Source organism: Peromyscus californicus, unplaced genomic scaffold, assembly GCF_007827085.1.
Source record: "Peromyscus californicus insignis strain IS unplaced genomic scaffold, ASM782708v3 Scaffold_4__1_contigs__length_199733344, whole genome shotgun sequence".
NCBI lineage: Eukaryota > Metazoa > Chordata > Mammalia > Rodentia > Cricetidae > Peromyscus > Peromyscus californicus.
The window spans coordinates 4,662,829-4,681,357 of record NW_026294562.1 but is presented as its reverse complement, the minus strand read 5'-3'; the positions used below and the strand labels follow the sequence as shown (position 1 = coordinate 4,681,357).

At 50.0% G+C, this 18,529-nt stretch overlaps 2 protein-coding genes across 8 annotated transcripts in view; one reads left to right on the top strand and one right to left on the bottom strand.

The window, feature by feature from the left end:
* Vwa2 (von Willebrand factor A domain containing 2) overlaps positions 1 to 4,496 on the top strand; it is a 42,630-nt gene extending 38,134 nt beyond the window's left edge. Inside the window, exons 12-14 of one of the 3 annotated variants that reach the window (XM_052763429.1) lie at positions 934 to 1,485; positions 1,810 to 1,935; positions 2,648 to 4,496. In XM_052763429.1, coding sequence (XP_052619389.1) covers positions 934 to 1,485; positions 1,810 to 1,935; positions 2,648 to 2,751 — 782 coding nt within the window. In that variant the 3' untranslated portion in view covers positions 2,752 to 4,496. Of the gene's footprint in view, positions 1 to 933; positions 1,486 to 1,809 lie in introns of all 3 variants that reach the window. The other 2 variants (XM_052763430.1, XM_052763428.1) reach the window with 2 other exon arrangements.
* Positions 4,497 to 4,566: 70 nt separating this feature from the next.
* Afap1l2 (actin filament associated protein 1 like 2) overlaps positions 4,567 to 18,529 on the bottom strand; it is a 102,194-nt gene continuing 88,231 nt past the window's right edge. For 4 of the 5 annotated variants that reach the window (XM_052763427.1, XM_052763423.1, XM_052763424.1 and 1 more), the window contains 11 exons: positions 18,248 to 18,332; positions 17,675 to 17,779; positions 14,666 to 14,877; positions 12,224 to 12,369; positions 11,288 to 11,399; positions 10,432 to 10,680; positions 10,172 to 10,352; positions 9,720 to 9,875; positions 6,596 to 6,789; positions 6,349 to 6,477; positions 4,567 to 5,601 (listed from right to left, as the gene is read on the bottom strand). In XM_052763427.1, the coding sequence (XP_052619387.1) occupies positions 5,575 to 5,601; positions 6,349 to 6,477; positions 6,596 to 6,789; positions 9,720 to 9,875; positions 10,172 to 10,352; positions 10,432 to 10,680; positions 11,288 to 11,399; positions 12,224 to 12,369; positions 14,666 to 14,877; positions 17,675 to 17,779; positions 18,248 to 18,332 (1,596 nt within the window). In that variant the 3' untranslated portion in view covers positions 4,567 to 5,574. The remainder of the gene's footprint in view (positions 5,602 to 6,348; positions 6,478 to 6,595; positions 6,790 to 9,719; positions 9,876 to 10,171; positions 10,353 to 10,431; positions 10,681 to 11,287; positions 11,400 to 12,223; positions 12,370 to 14,665; positions 14,878 to 17,674; positions 17,780 to 18,247; positions 18,333 to 18,529) is intronic. The other variant, XM_052763426.1, reaches the window with a different exon arrangement.

The following is an 18,529-nucleotide window of genomic DNA, read 5'->3' as shown; positions in this document are numbered from 1 at the left end:
TCTATATTCTCCTTATGTCCAGTGTGGTTTTTAAAAGCTGATAAATCAGGCTACCAGCCCTTCTGACTCCGTATTTAAACCTTCCCAGCGGCTCTCTGTGCATCTGGAAGCAACCTGAGCCCCTTCTGCTGGCTTCCGAGAACTTCCTGTCCGGCTGTTGCAGTCTCCACCTTACCCCCCACTGTAAGATGGGGGAAGATGCCTCCCCACTTAGAGACACCCTTTCTCCTCCAGAGCTAGTAGAAATGTCACCTCCCCAGGCATCCCCAAGCCACAGCTTGTCCTATTGTCCCCTCTGGTCCTTTCCCACTTTCCCTACTGTGTTGCTGACTCTGTTGTACATACATGTTCATTTCCCATCCACATGTCATAGATCACCAGTCTGTAGAGGGCGGGTATCGTAATATTAGCATCCTGTGTCCCAGAGGCAGCACATGGCGTAAGGGGGTGGGGAAAGAACTGCAAGAGCGGCCATCGGGGTCCCCAAAAGGATTCCATATGTTGGAGGCTTCTATCAGATCAGAGGTGAATGGCCTGAGCCAGCAGGCAGTTTGACTTTGCCATCTCGTGGCTTCCGTGTTGAGGTCCAAGGCCACCATTTGTCAGCCAGTGAGAAGGAAAAGGTGGGGCAGGGAGGCGCAAGGCAAGCGGCTTCCACTTGCACATGTTAGAATTTATAGTTTCAAACTTGGAAAGCACATTCCACTAGATGGAGACTACTGCATGGCCGTATCTGGTGGCCAGGGAGACTGGGAAATGGCACCAAAGTGGCCACTTGCATTCACGCTTATATTTTAGAAGGGTGAGCTATGGTTATGAGGAGAGTGGAGACCACATGGCAGTCAGCACACTGGCTGACCTCACCTAGTCCAGAACAGTCCCTGCTATACCAGCCAGGCCCAGACAAGGGACCTCTTCTGTTTGCTGCTCCAGGCTGCCAAGCACAGTCACTGGACCTGGTGTTCCTGCTGGATGCCTCTGCCTCAGTGGGACCTGAGAACTTTGCTCAGATGCAGACCTTCATCAGGAAATGCACCCTGCGCTTTGATGTGAACCCTGATGTGGCACAGGTTGGCCTGGTGGTGTTCGGCAGCCAGGTGCAGACAGCCTTCGGGCTGGACACCCATCTCACGCGTGCCGCTGTGTTGCGGGCCATGAGCCAGGCTCCCTACCTCGGGGGTGTGGGCTCTGCTGGCACAGCCTTGCTGCACATTGATGACAAGGTGATGAGTGTCCAGAGGGGCGCCCGCCCTGGTGTCCCCAAAGCTGTGGTGATGCTCACAGGTGGGAGTGGGGTAGAAGATGCAACTGTCCCTGCCCAGAAGCTGAGAGACAATGGCATCTCAGTCTTGGTTGTGAGCGTGGGGGCTGTCCTCAGGGAGGCAGTGCGGAGGCTCGCTGGTCCCCGGGACTCCCTGATCCATGTGGCAGCTTACTCGGACCTACCATACCACCAGGACGTGCTCATTGAGTGGATATGTAGAGGTGAGTGGGAGGGAGCACACTCCCTTAGAGTTGTCTGAGCCGTCACACATGTCGTTACGAGGAAGACAGCTTCCTAGTCCTCATTTGCCGTGTGTCAGCTTCTGTGCTAACTCTGACAGTCCCACGAAGTCCCAGGTGTGACTATATTATACATTTAAGGGTCCAAGGATCCAATCTCATCAATCACGTGATAAACTGTTGCTTCAGGACCAAGGGAGACGCTCTGGTGTTAATTCAGTTGCACGGCCTTTAAGATTGAACTAGGATTACTTAGGATAGGGACCTCTGGATCTGACCCAGGCTTGGGCACATTCTCCTTTGCAGAAGCCAAGCGGCCAGTCAACCTCTGCAAACCCAACCCATGCATGAATGAAGGCACCTGTGTCCTAAAGAATGGCACTTACCGATGCGAGTGCCGGGGTGGCTGGGAAGGCCCCCATTGTGAGAACCGTGAGTGGGTCCCTGCTGTTCAGGCATGGATGGGGTTGGTCTCCTTAATCCTGCCAAGTTCTACAGACTTGGCAGAAGGCAGGTTGTGCCATTCAGTCATTTGTACGAAACATTTGGAAGGGTCTTACGTATCTCAGGCATTTTTTTTTTTAAGAGTAGGAGATCCAGGCTGATAGCTAAGACAGATCTGCCCTTATGAAGCCTCCATTCTAGTGAGGGGACAGAGCCAGTAGTGTGTCAATACAGTGCATTGGTAGTATTGGAATGTGACATTAGAGTCAGGTGCACTGGATATGAGCAGGACATCAGGGAGGTGGGTGTTGGTTAGGAGCATGGGGATAGTGTCACAGGATGTGGGACCAGAGACATGTAGGTGGGTGACACTGTGGTAACTGGTGTCCATTCTTGAATATCTCCATTTGTTTGGTGACATGAGAACAGCCTATTGGCTGCAAGTGAGGTACTGGAGCTTTGAGAGGAAAGGGACTTTGAGGAGAGCTGGGTGACAGACCCAGGGGACAGCAGCATCCAAGCCTCCTCTTCTTAGACCAGGCAGAAATCAAGACAACCCTGGGTTATGGGTTTTCAGCCCTTGGCACACACTGGCTTCCAGTGGCAGCTGAGGAGGAGGAGGTGTGGGCGGTGGGATGGGGGTCTGATCTAGTGCCTTTCACTGGCTGAGGGGAAGACTCTAACAACCTCTCTTTCCCAGGCGTCTTGAGAGGAGATGCCCCCATGGCACGTAGCTTCCGTCAAGAGCCCACCGGAGGATGGCAGCCAACCCCCCAGCAAGCTCCTGGGCATCTCAGGATCTGAAAGGCACTGTCTGTGGCCCGGTGCACCTCCTGGGAGTTCTGGAGCATCTGCTTCCAGCTCTAAGCAGAGCTGTCCTGCCCACAAGCCTCTGCCACAGAGGACTGTGCTGCTTGGGACAGGAGCAGCTGCAGCTGTCTGTCACTATGGTGATGTTGGAAACTGCTAATGTGTCAGTATTTACCTCCTGTACCTGTTTGTCACCTTTCCTGAGGATAAGGAAGAGGCCAGGGAGCTTGATGGCCTGCTGGAGGGCCATTTTGACCATCACAAATGCTAGAGAGAAGGCTGAAAGGTGGTAATGTCTGGAGGAAGGCATCTGCCGGAGCGTACCACGCAGTGATGGTTTTGACACAAAAGGTGGACTTCTCCCTTTCCGAAAAGATAACTCCTATGGATTTAGTTTGAAAAGGGATTATGTGCCATTTGTGAGGTTTTCTGGTGACCAGATCTGTGTGTGGGAAAGACCTGGGAAGGTCTCAGACAGCAGTTTGACCAATTAGCCAGTTTGTGTATAGGGAAGGGGCGTACTGTGAGAAGGCTTCTCCCGTGTGGTTGGTCTGGGGGCGGCACAGTAAGACCTTTGGGGGCTTCCTTTCAGAGTTTATTTAGGAGAAGTGAGTGGTAGTGCATTGCTGTCCTCGTTTTTGGTGGTGGCAGTGAAGGGCGGACTTCACAAACTCAGCCATTGGGGGCGAGGGGTGACTAGGAAGTTACCTTCCAACGCTCACTGGCTTTGCCTCACATGCTTCTCCCACCCAGTCTGTTGCGGGACTTTTCAAGAGAGATTCGTCATCCAGAGCACCTGTATCTGTGGGGCAAACTAGGCGCCTAACCGCGGCGGCGGCACTCCCGTGGGTTCCCCCTTGCTTGTGCTCTTTGGAGCCGGGCTTTCAGGGGAAGCGCTGCAGAGCTCTGGAAGCACCTGAGAAGCACTGGTAATGGCAGGATGTGACGTAGGCTCCCAGGATGAGACTCCCTCACCATTACAGTGTTCTGTGGGTCAGTCTGGCTGGCTGAGACACTACTCTCTGCAAGTTTCCTTCACATTTAGACTGTGGATGTGAACAGTTACATACTGTTAGGTTTCAACCAGTGAATCAATTTTTTGACTCCCTGGATAAGATTTCTTTTGTGATATTTGGACATTTCCATATCGGAGCAGTGCTAATTTTATCATGGAATGCCTGGATTTCCCAAACTTTCACACTGTTATAGTCATAGTATTTTCTTATAAAATCTTGCCAGTGTCTGTATTTAAGGCTTCCTAGTCAATTTTGCTATTCCATTTGCTTAGGTTATCTTATTTCTTAAATTGCAGTAGCATGTTCAAGGAGTCAGAATTTGGTCTTGTTGATTTTTAAATATAAAATAAATAATTTGTGTTCCGAATTTCCTTAATCATTGCATAGGCAGCCTTGTGCATATTGGTGTGTTTCTTTTTCCCAAGAGTTGGTTGGAGCCTGTTTAACCTCCAGAGGTCTGGCTTTCAACTGTTTGCATGAAATTAGCCTCTGGGGCGTTTCCTGTGCAGTTGGTACCTTAGTTACCAGCAGTTAACTCTTCATCTGGATGTTTCCTGTGCAGTTGGTACCTTAGTTATACAGCAGTTAACTCTTCAGCTGGATGTTTCCTGTGCAGTTGGTACCTTAGTTATACAGCAGTTAACTCTTCAGCTGGATTAAAGATCCTTACAGTGTCTTGCTGGGCTACCCCATGCAGCTCTGCCAGTCTTTCCAGTGTGCATTCAAGTTCATTGTGTAAATAATCAAAACCTTTGCCCAGTGTCATGCCGTGAAATACAAAGGAAACCCAAAATATAATGAATATTTTATTTAAAAAAAATCTAACTCACCACTTGATAAAGGTCACCAAGTGTTTATGACACAGGAAATAAATGCCCTGGGATTAGAAAGACAATATGCATAAAAACATTTAGCCTTCAGGAACCAGTGTTTGATAACTGATTCTGAATGCCCAGAAATGGGGTGGGTGATAGATGAAATGTTTCAACCTGTGTTAATGCCGCCACAGAGAGACAGACCACAAAAGGACAGCACTGGCTGCCAGTACTCTAACTCACCACTGTTTTTCTTGCAAGAGGACCAGAAATTAAAAACATCTTTAAAATGGGAATGAAGAGGCCATTAACTAACTCTTTTCTTAAAAGTGGCCTGGACACAGGACAGAGTCTGTAAACACAGGGAGTTTCCCCTATACAATACAGCATTTGTTTAAGAGTTTGTCTGTTAAAGGTGGTTGAATCAACTGCCGTGGACTAGGGGGAAAGTCCTTAGTGGGCTCAGTGCCTTAGCTTCCTTCCAAATATGTCCCTGCTACTGGTCTCCAGAGTTCACGCCATTGGTGGCTAGCACTCTTTAAGATCATCAAAGACTATGTAAGGGCCCACCAGTGTGGAGTCAAGGGTAATCTAACCCTTAATGTTGCCAGATACAGGATAAAAGATAAGGGGTCAGAAGGGTAGATTTTCTTGTCACTCAAAGCCATGTGGCTATTTTTTCACTACTTAAAAATCTTGATAAAACAATAGATTGATGGATGAAATCTTAAAAAAGAAAAAGTACAATGTCTCATTAACAGCCAGTAGACTTAGGTCTCCAGAGAAGCCGCTGCTGCTGTATTCCCTTTGGCTTGAAGAGGAGACTGTGCCTTCCTCTAACCAAAGCTCCATTCACGGCACCTCATTCCTTGCTTTTTCTTCTGCACAGACTCACCCTCCCTCAGAGCTGCTGTTTATCAAAGACTTGAAGCAGGATTGTCACCAAGGTCCACACTGACACAGAGTCTTTAGGTGATTCTTGTTTCCTAACTGGCTCCTTTCTTCTCCCATTCCTACAGTACCAAACATAAGCACCCGAAAAAGAAAGTTATCTCTCTGTAGCCACCTTCATAGATGTAGAAAAGGTAAGAAAAACTATTAAGCTCAAAAGCAGCTGTAAGTACAGCTAGCCTCATTCCTGTGTGGAGCACCTATGGAGAGGTTTTGAGGCTGTGGTTCAGCCAAGTGTGATGGTTGATTAGTAATGTCTGCAGTGGTAAGGGAGTAAGAGGCTCATGCAATGAAATGGATTTAATAGTTCACCGTTGGCATGGGTGTTTGACCATCTCATCAAGTACACAGGACAGGAACAAAGAGAATCCTGGGTTTGTCAAAGCCAAGGTAGCTCTAGGCACATTTCTTATTATACACACAAGTTAAGGATTAACGAGGCTTCTTGTTGAGTCCTTGGGCAAGAAACCATTCCATGGGAGTAGTGCCTGTTTTCACTTTAGTGAGCCTTTTGTCGCTGGCTTCTTTGGTTTTGATGGTAGAAACCTTTGGATTGAAACCATTTCAGTCACAGCCCACCCCTGGAATCCATTGAGAGGTAGGGATGCCCTCAGGCTCATTGGGAAGAACACTTGAATTAAGTACCTTTCTGGTTAATCAGTGATGAAGACTGAGCCATGGCAGTTTTCTCCTGAGAGCACACCTCTCACTCAGAGCTAGTGCCAAAAGCCACAGTGTTCCATCTGCAGCCAAGAGGCCCCACCTTACAGCACTTCCACTGGCCCCAGGGGCCAGGGCTGGCCGCTTACCTTGGCTTTCTGCAGGACCGTGCCTTTGCCTGTGACCATGACTGAAAGGGGCCTGTTCTTGAGCACAGATGCAGAGTTGACTGGGGTGGAGTCTGGAGTGGGGTTGGGGGTGGCAGCTTTGGGCTGTGGCTAAAGCGGAGAACAAGGGCTGGGTCAAGAGGTTTGTCCATAGAAAACCCACCCCTCCCAACGTGTGTCCAGGAAGCCCGACATACAGCTCAGAGGAGCCACAGTGCCCAGCACTCACGCGAGGGCTCATGTTGTCCAGGTGGGTGGTATCCACAGTGGTGCCCAGCGTCACAGGCCCAGCCTCAGCCTTCTTCAGGTTGTCCTTTACCTCCATGATACTGAGCTCAAGGTCCACACGCCTGCCCTCCTCGATTCGACACTCCTCCTCCACTTTCTTCAGCTTCTGCTCCAGGTTGGCCAGGACTCCCTTATCTGTAGAAGAATTAAACTTGCCAAGGCCAGGGAACCACGCTGCACAGAGTCAGGGTTTACATGCACCCCTTCATGTGGACCACAGGCCTGGATCTAACATAGAAATGTGGAAATGGGCCTTTCAACGTGTAGTAGACGGCCTTCTAGAGCAAATTTGAGTGACTCTGTTCTCATAGGCTGAAGGAATCCAGAGGGAAGCTCTGCTCCTACAGGCAGACCTGAGTCTGAGCCCAAGTCCTTTCTGGGAGGTTCTAACCACTCAATTCAAGCCTGAAAGCAACTTTACCAAAGGTCCTTGGAGGGTGGCTGGGATGTTGTAACCCTGACCCATACTATTGCCTCTATCCTCTGGTGCTTCCAGCTTCCCAAGGCCTGAATGTGGTCTTTAGCCTTGGATCTCCTTGGCCCGGAGTTAAGAAATGATTACCCGCTAGAGCAAGTACATTTAACATGGAGTCCCCAGCTCCACTTAAGAACCACAGGAAACCTGAGGTGCTATTCTTAAGCATTATGAGAGACGACCAACAGTCCTGGATGGATGACAAGCAGTAACAGAGCCACTGTTTCAGAAAAATACACAGAGGAAAAGTTAACTAGTGTAGTGATGTTTGGGATCCTGAAATTAGTGTGTATATATACACTAATATATATACATATATATATATATATATGCATATATATACATATATATATATATATATATATATATATATATATATATATATATAATTTCTATCCAATATCAATGCTTTGAAACCACTTTCTTCCCTGCGACTATAAGACCAAGGAATCCATTTGCCAGGAGAATAAGCCATAGTTAGAAGTTTCTTTTTCCCTACCTGGAATATCTATGTCAGAGAGCCGGGGAAGCCTAGACCCCTTCCTCAGAGCGCAGCTCGTGTATTTAGGGGTTCCAAGGACTGCTATGGTGAGCTCCGTTACCTCACGTCCCAGCCTTCTGCTGCTGTGAGCTGATGATGCCTAATCTTGATCACCAGTTTGACCAGAGTGAGTGACACCCAGGAAATGAGGAAAGCATGCCTGTGATGTGTCTGAGGTCACTCCCCGAGATGAGCTCATGAGGGCTTTGAACTAAGCAATGGTTGAATCCATTGATAGATTCAAGGTTTACTAGACTATTGGGGGATGATAGAACTGTGGGACGTAAAGTCTTGTTGGAAACTGGGCTCTCAGGAAATGCCTTTGAAAGGTGTATTTTCCCTCTGTTCTCCCATACTCAGAAACAGCCAAACAAACATGGACTAAATAAAGCCGCCCTCCACCTCTTAGTTGTTTATTCCAGATATTACATCATAGCAATAAAAACCTGACATACCGTATCTAAGAGTGCCGATCCCTAAAAAAATGAGGAATCCCACTTATAGAGATGGAAGGAAACAGGAAGTGTGTGCCTACAGAGACGGACTCTCTTTGGGGTCCAAGAAATAAATTGTGGTGATGGCTGCTGTGGTGGTCTGAATGAGAATGGCTCATATGTTTGAGGGCTTGGTCCCCAGTAGGTGGAACTATCAGGAAGGATTAGGAGCTGTGGCTTGCTGGAAGCGTGTGTCACTGGAGAGGAGCGTTGATGTTTCAGAAGCCCACACCATTCCCAGTTAGTGCTCTCTCTCTTTCTTGTGGTTCTGTCCCAACATGTGAGTTCTCTGCTATTGCTCCAGTACCATGCCTGCCTGCTGCCCCAATGTGTGGTGATATTTGTGCTGAAATGTGATTTTATTTGTATGTTAATACATAAAGTTGCCTGGGGGTCAGAGCTAATAGCAAGCCATAGAAGAAGGCGGCGGCAGTGGTGGCACATGCCTTTAATCCGATCACATGGCAGGCAGAGTCTGTGTGTTCAAGGACACAGCCAGCATGGAGACTCATGCCTTTAATCTCAATACAAACCATAGAAGACCTGGAGGTCTGTATAGACAGGCAGTGACGAGGAGGTCATGTGGTTGGGTTTACAACCAATGAGGAGGCAGAACAGCAAGTCAATAAAAAGACAGATACACAGGAAGTAGCTCTCTCTCAGGGGAAGGACGGCAGCGGCAGTGGGTGGTAAAAAGGCAGTTTTAGTGTCAGCTCTTAGCTACTGCTCTGACCTCTTGGGCTTTTAACTCTGCATTTGGCTCTGTGTTTCTTATTTAATAAGACCGTTACATCTACACTAATGCCCACCATGACAGTCATGGACTCAACCCCTCCAGAACCATGAGCCCCACAATATATTCTGTCTTTTATAAGCCGCCTTGGTCATGGTATTTTGCCATAGCAATGGAAAAATCACCCATACAGCTGCTGACTGAATATATGAAGAAATACTCTCTTGTGCACTTTAAATGGGTTCACTGCTGGACAAATGGACTCTGTCTTGACAACTAAAAAGTGGAGCCATTTCACCCCCAAGACCTTCCTTCGATTGATGTGGCTTCCCGGGAACCTGCTGCATTTGTCCCCAAACCTGCTAAGCCAGTTGTACTTGCTGGCAAGACTCTGTGATTTAAATATCCAGGGGGATCCAGGTCAAGTAACTCAGAAGGGCCTCAGAGGTAGGTTGCTAGGAAACCTCCCCTGAATGATGTGAGACCTCGGAAAATTACTACAAGGCCTCAGAGTTCTTTGAAAGTGTCTCAATTTTATGCACTTAAAACAACAGCCTGGAAATTACAGTGTACTTCAGGTGTGGTCAGCGCAAGGATGACTTGGGACATCTGTCAGCTGACCCGGATCTCAACCTGGGAACAACCTAACTACCTGCTGGTGCTGTTGACACTGGCCTGAGGATCTGTGGATCTGGACCAAAGGGTGAGGGGGCTTAGGTCGAAAGATTCAGAAGGCAGATCAACAAATCCCAGTCTTTCCCTCTCAAAGCCCATGTGTCTTGGGCCAAGGTTCCACCCTGGCCCTCATCCGGGAGCCCCTACCTGTGCATCTTAGCAGCGCCTCTTTGAGTCCCCGCTTCTCTCTGCGGAGCTGAGCCAGGTGCCCCCGGATTTCCTCCTTCTTCCTCTCCAGCCTCTCCTTCTCCTCCGTGTACCGCTTCACCTCAGCCTCTGTCCGGTTCTTCCCAAGTTTGATCTCTACAGACCCAGACAGGGAAAGGCTTGTATCAGCAGGGGTGGATGATGAGGGCTGGACCTAAGCCCACTTCTTAGACTTAGATAGAACCTAGGGCGTGACAGAACACCCATGCTGATGCTAGCTCAGCAGAGATGGGGAGAGAGTTGGTCCCTCACTTTTTTTTGGCTATGTTCTGAGGCAGGTTCCTTCACCTCCTTTACCTCTTTTAACCTGTCTCCTCAAATGAAAGGGAGGAACTCAAGCTAACATCACCACACCATGTCTAAAATGTTAAGCCTGTGTCTGGTCCACATACCTGCACTGGTCACCCTCAACTTGTCCTTCACAGGTGGGCTGGCACTGGTGGGGCTAGAAGCCATGGTGTCAGGGCAGTTGGCTGGGAAGGAGATTCTCTGCTGCTCGGCCTGCAGTTTAACTGTGGTGATTCTCAAGGTAGGCTCTGTGGGCTCCGAGGGCTCCTGATCCTCTAGCTGCCTCTGTGCCAAGAGAAGTCACACTCCATGACTACAGGGCATGGCAGGGTGGCTGGGCACCTGTAGATGGGATGGCTTGTACCTGCTGTTCCTCTAGGCTTTCTGGAGACCCTGCGTGTGGCTCATCTGGGGTGGGGCCTGGGCCTGGGTCTACTGTGAGGGTCTCAGCTAGGTCATCCAGCTGTGGTAATGCTGGAAGAGAGGCCAGTGCCTGTACCCCACTGGGGCTGTGCAGGAAGGACTTGACAGGCGTGAGGTCCAGGTACACTCGGTCAAGCTCACTCTCACTGTTAGCATCTACAGCAGGGGTGGCTTCCTCAGCAGGCTCTACCTACAGGAAAAAGTCAGGGGGTGTTTTATTGCTTGTTCCCTTGGCTGTAAGGGACCTGGCCTCAGGGCTCCTGTCCCCTCCCATGCTGGAGGAGTTGCCCCTTCCTTCCAGAGGAACCCTGGGTGGGATGGCAGAGTCCAAAGGCAGAAGACCCGGGGGACACAGCACTCTGTAAAGAGGAAAGTATCCAGGTCTTTCTATTGGCGGGGTGGGGGGTGGGTGAGGTATGGGGGGCATCAAGATTGAGGGAGCGAAGCTACCAACCACGCAATAACTTCTTGGTTCCGGAACCAGGACCTTGCCACCACACGCTCAGCCCACCTCAGCTACTGATAGGGCCTTTGAAGGCTGATGGCGTCACTGCACCCACGCGACACTATCCACCATCTACTCTCTACCCCTATCCCTGACCAGAGCAAATAACCAGGTGTTTCTTCTAGATAGGCATCCAAGTTAGACCACGCAACCCCTTGCACAAAAGATGAGTGGCCTGCATTGATGGCCCTGCAGGTGACCTGGGAGCTGCTCATCTTGGGAACAGTCTGACACCCTGGGACAAAGCTTTGGCTGAAGGACCCAACTGTCCATGCCACTGCTGAGTGCTTACCACTGCCGTCAGCTCCGACATCTCCACGTCATCGTACAGCTCTTCTGGGCCGTCCCGGCTAGGCAGGCCATCAATGTATGTGTTGGGCTCTGAGAACTTTCTCTGCATCAGTCTGGAAGACATACATGGGTGCATGAAGCTTCTAGGACCCTGTAGAATCCCACCAGCCTCAAAGAATGCAGACTAAAGGCCCTTGGCTACACAGATCTGAGATAAATGCCCACCTCCCCGCAGCTAGAGCCATCTCCTTTTCTTTGTTCTAGAACTCTTGGGTCTAGATTTCTCCTCCAGAGGAAACAAAGTGCCCTACCCCAAGTCCCCCAGACTCCTATGGTGGTCTTCTGCAGGCTCTTCACTGTTATACATCCAACCTAGCACCAGCCCCAAGATCCCAGCACATTTCACGACCACAGTGCACCCGGGGCAGCTCAGACAAGATGCATCCCCATTTTGTATGTTAGGAAACAGGTCCATTTCAGCAGCCAAGCTGCTTCTGTCAAAACTGGCAGCACCTCCTTGTCCGAGACACCCCTGCCCAAGCCTGTCTGTCTGTGTGTAAAGGAGAAATGCCTACCTCACCCTGCATATCCCAGAATGTAGTGGAGACCCAGTGAGGAGCCCAGAGGAAGGGCAAGGGGAGTCAGGGAAGTCACCTACTCTGTCCTTGGGAGCTGGAGAGTAACCAGGGCTGTAGAAGATGGACCCCAGGGATAGCTCTCATCTGGGTCTCCCTGGGCTGTGCCATGCAGCTCCCCTGGGGCTGGCTCTCATCTGGGTCTCTGTGCTAAACAGCTCCCATCTTCCTCCTTTGCATCCCCTTAACACAGGACTCAACTGACCCCATGCTGTTGGTGGCCACGGTGCCCTAGCTACCCACCAGGTCTGAAGGCAAGGTTGGATGGGAAGACATGCAAGGAAAGGCCTCTTCTTACTCACAAGAGAGAGGTTTTGGCCGCACTCACAATACAGGAAACCCTTTCAGCATCCACATAGTCATAGGTGAACTCTTCCGGGTCTGCCTTGGAGCCTGACTCTGAAAGCAGGAGCCCTAGCCAGTGGCCCATCTCCTCTGAGGACTTGGCCTAGAAGGACAGAGAGTCATGAATGCTATCCTGGCCAGTCTCTCCCCCAGGCCAGAACAGCTCACTCCCATCCCTACCATCAAGCATGAGACAACCTGTGCAAGGCACCCAGCACACTGTATCCCCTAATGATGAACCCAAATAGCATTTCCTGGCAGTGAAACCATGGTTCCACTCTCAGTGACACTCCAGACATCAGCAGGGAGCATCGCATGCAATTTATAGACACACGTTTCTAGAAGCTGATAACCACATTCTCAAGGTAAAACCATGAAAGATTATCAAGAGTTATAAACTGTTAGTAGTTGCTGAAAGTGTTGATTACTGAATGACTGTACACTTCGTAGGTTGACTCTTTATTTCATAGACGGTCACTGTCCCTTTCATCGTCTAAACCATGTACACAAGACCACTGAGACGCTTCCTAAGAAACAACAATGTTCAGTTTTATTTTTGTTTATGATATCAATAATGTCAAGGAATCTGAAAAACCTAATACAAAAGCAAGAAGCCATGTTAATTTTCCAACTCAATCCTAGCCAGTCTGGTGTGTTTCCTTTTAGGGGACAATGCATCCGAATCAACTGCAGGCAGGCAGTAGGCATTTCTACTCAAATGTCAACATTATTTTTGTAAAAGCCACAGGCTTATTCTCATAAGCAAAACTAGCTACCTCTCTGGCATTATGTCACACAGTCCTGCTCCACTTCTAAAGCTGCAGTTAGAAACCAAACTAGAATTTGGGTTGGTGTGACATTCATCCTCAATGTCTGCTTGAGTGTATGTGGAAGTACGTAGGAGACACCCCTTGGGGAATGTCTGTGAGGATGTTTCCACAAAGGTTTAAACGAAGAGGGGGAAACCCCCTGGATGTGGAATGGACTGGCGTCCTGCACCGAATAAAAAGGAGAATGCAAGCTGAGCACCAGCATTTGCCTGGTTCCTGGCTGTGGATGCCACGTGACCAGCTGCCTCACACCTCTGCCATCATGCCATCCCCTCTAGCATGGCATGAGTCAAATCAGCTTTTCCTCCTCTGAGTTTTCTGTCAGGCATTATTTACAGCCACCAGAAAAGGAAGACAGTTCATTTCTTTTCCCCATTTATTTCCTGTTGTAATTCTCAATACTACTTTTCAAAGGCATCTCCTAGGTCACTGTCCCCACACTGGGCAGGTTCAGGGGCTTCCTGGTGGTCTAGGTCACTGTCCCCACACTGGACAGGTTCAGGGGCTTCCTGGTGGTCTAGGTCACTGTCCCCACACTGGACAGGTTCAGGGGCTTCCTAGTGGTCTAGGTCACTGTCCCCATACTGGACAGGTGCAGAGACTTCCTGGTGGTCTTATTTTTGTCCCTTCTTGTCCCTTTTCCATCTACACTTCCCTCAAATAGTAGCATCTTAACATCCATTTCGATCATGTCATCTCTCCTGAACCCCCCCAGGAGCTCCCAAGGTCTTAGGATCCAAGCTCTGCCCCCTTTCCCAGCCTCGTCCTACACCCAGCCAACATTCATGGTGCCCTTCTCCTTCCTTGAAACTGTAACTAAACAACTAATCATGTAATTAGCCAAATGTCACCATACTACCAAACTAGAAAATAAGTTCTGAGGCCAGAGACCAGTTTTCTCTGTCATCCAGTGAATGGCTGTGGGCTAGTGGGCAAATGAGCATGTCTTCATGCAGTCATTGTTGGTGTAGACGATTCAGCCACCAGAGGGCAGCATTGAAACAGACTTTGGAAGACCACTGGATCAGAGTTAATGGGCAAGTGCTTACTTGTGTGCGAGGAACTCGTCCCCGCCTGTGGGGCTCCTAGCAAGCTTGCATTATGTCATCTTTTGTTTTTGTAACTGTAACAGTGCATGAAACCCAGGCAGGGAGAGGCCAGAATGCAGCTGTATCACAGAGCAAGTCCTGATCCCAGATAGATCCTGACAGCCCTCATTTTTGTGTGCTGGGCCCCTGGGTTCTCCTGGCTGGTGGCATACAAAGTAAATAGCATTCCTTTGAGTTTCAGAGGCCTCTCTGGCAACTGTGGGTACTGAAAGTACTCCCCAACTACCCTAAGTGCAGGAAGCTGCCCATGGTCCCACCACCGTAACAAAGCCACCCACCCGGAGGTCTGAATAAGAAAGGACATTTTAAAAAATGCAAACAATTGCAGATAACGGAGGTAAATATAACATGAAGCCACACTGATTCTGTCTCAGTGGTATCATGGTCCTCAGTATTTCAGTCAACAGCTGAGACTGCCCGCCCTTAGCTGTCCTTCCTGCCTGTCCCACAGCCAGTGTACCTCAAGCTTGGCCAGCTCCTCGCCGTTGTGGAGGATGCGGAAGGAATACAGGTGGTCCGGGCTGGGGTCTGGAACTACTTCACAGCCCAGCAAGCTGAGGGGCTGCTGGGCCGCCTTGTTCCGGTTCCGGTCCTGGAAGAAGTGCAGGTGGCTGTCTCTAACGAAACACCAACGTGACTTCCACTGGCTGTTCACCAGCACATTCAGGTAGCCTGCAGAAGGATGTGCAGACAGGAGAAAGAGGCCACTGGAGGGGATGCATCTAAAGAGGACAACTCTAGCAAGGGACACTCCAATAGGGATGTGGCTGCAGGGGACCTAGAAAACCAGCGTCTAGGGAAGGCACCATCATCGGGCCTCTTTGAGGACCACTCGTTTCAGAACCTTTGGCGTCATCATTGAAGCTGAGAGCCTCAGACTACGTTATTTTCTTCCTTTGGGTAAATAGGCTGCCGAGGTAGGGCAGTACAGCTGTCCTGGTTCTTGGCAAAATTATGACCAGAGGAATGTGGGATTTGTCCTTCGTTATAGGACTGGGGAGTCGATGCAGAGGATGCAGGCTCCCTGACCACACCTGGTCTCCAGGCCTCCCTGTGTTCCAACAGGCAACCCTTACTTCCAGTACTCAGGCCAAATCTCCTGGCCGCAGAGTCTGCTGCCGCCTCTGAAGCCTCAGGTCCCTCAGCTCCCTGATACGTTGTCCAGACTCAACCCACAGTGCCCAACCCTTCTCTTTTCTCCTGAGCAGGTGTGCCCATGCCCTCTCTAGCCCTGACTCAGTCTACCTTCTGTTAGAAAGTCTAGGGCCTAGTGCAGTAAACTCGGCTGACCTCCTCCACTGGACACACCTGCCTCCGTAGGAACTGCACCAGCTCCCCTGCCGAACCCAGGTCTGCAGCCTTTTGACCAGGGACCCCGCTCCCCCATAGCACACAGAAGCTACCAGAAGCAGGGTGCACCCAGGATGCTTTCATGGATGTGTTCAGCTTCTCAAGGGGAGAGCAGCCCTTCCCCCACCCCTTCTGATGAAGGTTCATGAACTGCCACCACATACCGATGCACCCTTGTCCTCGAGGCAACAAAGATGAGGAGAACCTGGGCTCCTAGGCCTTCTCCACACCCGTGTGTGACAGGTTGCCTTCTCTCCAAGCCTCACCTCAAATACACAGTCTTACGAAATAGGTCTCCTCCATTCTAAGTGACTGGCAGCTGCTCTGGGCCCTAGCCAGGTGAGCAGGCAGGAGCTGAGAGTAGACAGCCACCCTCCAGCCCCACCCACAGTGGGTCACATGGTGGGTAGCGGGGATCCTGTGTATCTCTATACCACAATATGGAAGACAGACTAGAACCTGAGCTCTAAGCTGATGCTACTGCGGCCATCCAGGCCCTCTAAACAGTAAGAAATTTAGGTCAAGTGTATGAAGGGTGAGTTCCTGAGCCCCTGTGTCCTCACCACCATGTCCCCAGCCAGAGGGAGAAGAGTATGTGTGAACGAAACAGTTCCAGAGATAATCTGGTCACATCACAGACAGTGATACACTGGGACCAGGCTCCCAGGCTGTGCACTGTTTCCTAAGGCTTTAGTGACAGGAGGGACCAGGCTACTCCCCAACCTGGGAAGCAGAATGCTCCAGAGGGAAAGCCTTGTCTTTCACCCAGCTGGCCTCCAGGCCTCAAGCAACAAGAGAACTGGGGTGCTGTGGGATGTTCTGTATGGCAAATGTGTTGCTGATTAGTCAATAAATAAAACACTGATTGGCCATTGGCTAGGCAGGAAGTGTAGGCGGGGCAAGGAGGAGAATAAAGCTGGGAAGTGGAAGGCTGAGTCAGAGAGACACTGCCAGCTGCCACGATGAGAAACAGCATGTGAAGATGCCGGTAAGCCATGAGCCACATGGCAAGGTATAGATTAATAGAAATGGGTTAATTTAAGCTGTAAGAACAGTTAGCAAGAAGCCTGCCACGGCCATACAGTTTATAAGCAAAATAAGCCTCTGTGTTTACTTGGTTGGGTTTGAAAGGCTGTGGGACTGGCAGGTGAGAGAGATTTGTCCTGACTGTGGGCCAGGCAGGAAAACTCTACCTACACTGAGGTCTCACGAAAGAACCCAGGAGTGGGACAGATAAAAAAGACCCAGAGGTGAGCAGTAATGGCCTCCAAGCCCCAGAGAGGGCTGCAGCTAGAAGCCCCAGGCTGGGAATTAAGATATTTCACACCAGGATAATTTTTTAGGCCTGGCCTGTCTCCATCTTGACCTCAGTTTCTTCAATTATGAGTGACAGCATGAGAGATAACCCGTGAGAACCTACCAGCACCCACACCTGCCCTCTGAACCTGCCACTCGGCTTCCCCAACAGGTCTCACCTGTCCCTACCTCAGAGGGTTTTCTCCAGTTCTCAGGCAGTTAAACCTACTTAGTTCCCACCTCCCCTCCAAGGTCAGGTCCATGAAGCCATCTCTGGTCACAGGGCAAGTAAGGTTCTTCATGCCCCAAATCCTGACTATGAAGATGGTCCCATGTGCATTCAGGTGAAGGACTGTGCCTTCCACCCACCTGCTCTGACATTGCCTGTCGTACCCACACCACAGAGCAATAAAATTGTGTGCTAAAGAGAACACTGAGCCGGGCGGTGGTGGCGCACGCCTTTAATCCCAGCACTCGGGAGGCAGAGGCAGGTGGATCTCTGTGAGTTCGAGGCCAGCCTGGACTACCAAGTGAGTTCCAGGAAAGGCACAAAGCTACACAGAGAAACCCTGTCTCGAAAAACCAAAAAAAAAGAGAACACTGAGATGGTACCAACCACTTACACGTTACTTCCTCAAAGGACCCAACACTGTAGCAGGACAGAACCTGGTAAAGCATAAAGAACAACCCAGGGGAGACAAACCCAAACCCCAGCTTTGTGTGCTCTCCAGCATCCTCGGCCTTCTCTGCGTGGGTTCACCTTCTAAGACAAGTGCTACACAGTGAAGAAGCCCAGGGCCCTGATGGTCGCCATGGGTCTTACTAGATGTCTCAAGGGATCTTTCTGGGGGCTCCTGTGAGGTAGATTTCTTCCTGCCCAGGTTCATTAGGTTGCTCAGTTTGAGGCCAGCAGAACATTTCTTCTTGACTGTTAAGATGAGAAAACTATCAGTGCTAGACACAGCCTGCCCACATGCAAACCCATCTCCACTCCCTGCTCATCCCTCCCAGCCTACACACACTCATGTGCACACCCATGCACATACACATCTTCCCCACATGAGGATCGCCAGGCCACGTCAGCTATTCCCAAAGTCATGCACTCGTGGAGATACACAGGCATCTCAGTGTAGATGAACACTGGGAATCTTTATAGACGGTGTGGCCTCAAAGAGATTTGAAACAGGACCGGAAAAGAAGAGCTGGAAGGATGTTCTCTCCCCCAGCCTGTGGCAAAACTTAACTTTGGTTTGGTCCCCTCTCCTTTTGTTCTGTTGGGGGCTATGTTGGAATCAGCTACCCCCAAAACAATTAGGGTTGAGCCAGACAGCCAGGTCTCAAACCCTAACTACTGTGGCCCTCTCACCCAGGAGGTAGAGGGCCATAGCCTGGTTACCGTCTTTGGTCTCTGGGACCTCAGGGTGGCTATCAACGGAGCTCCCGTATTCCGAAGCTGACACGTACTTCTCAGCTATATCTGGCTGTGGACAACAAAGAGACAGACAGTGATCACTGCTAGGAATAGGTACCCTGAGAACTAAAATTTAAAGGGAATCATGGCTCTTGTGAGTATGCTAGAGACCACCCAACCAAACTTCTACCAGCCAGTATTGAGGTCACTGGTAGGACACTGGCCCAGTTTCCTTTTGGGGCTCTCTAGGGCACCTACCATCACCCT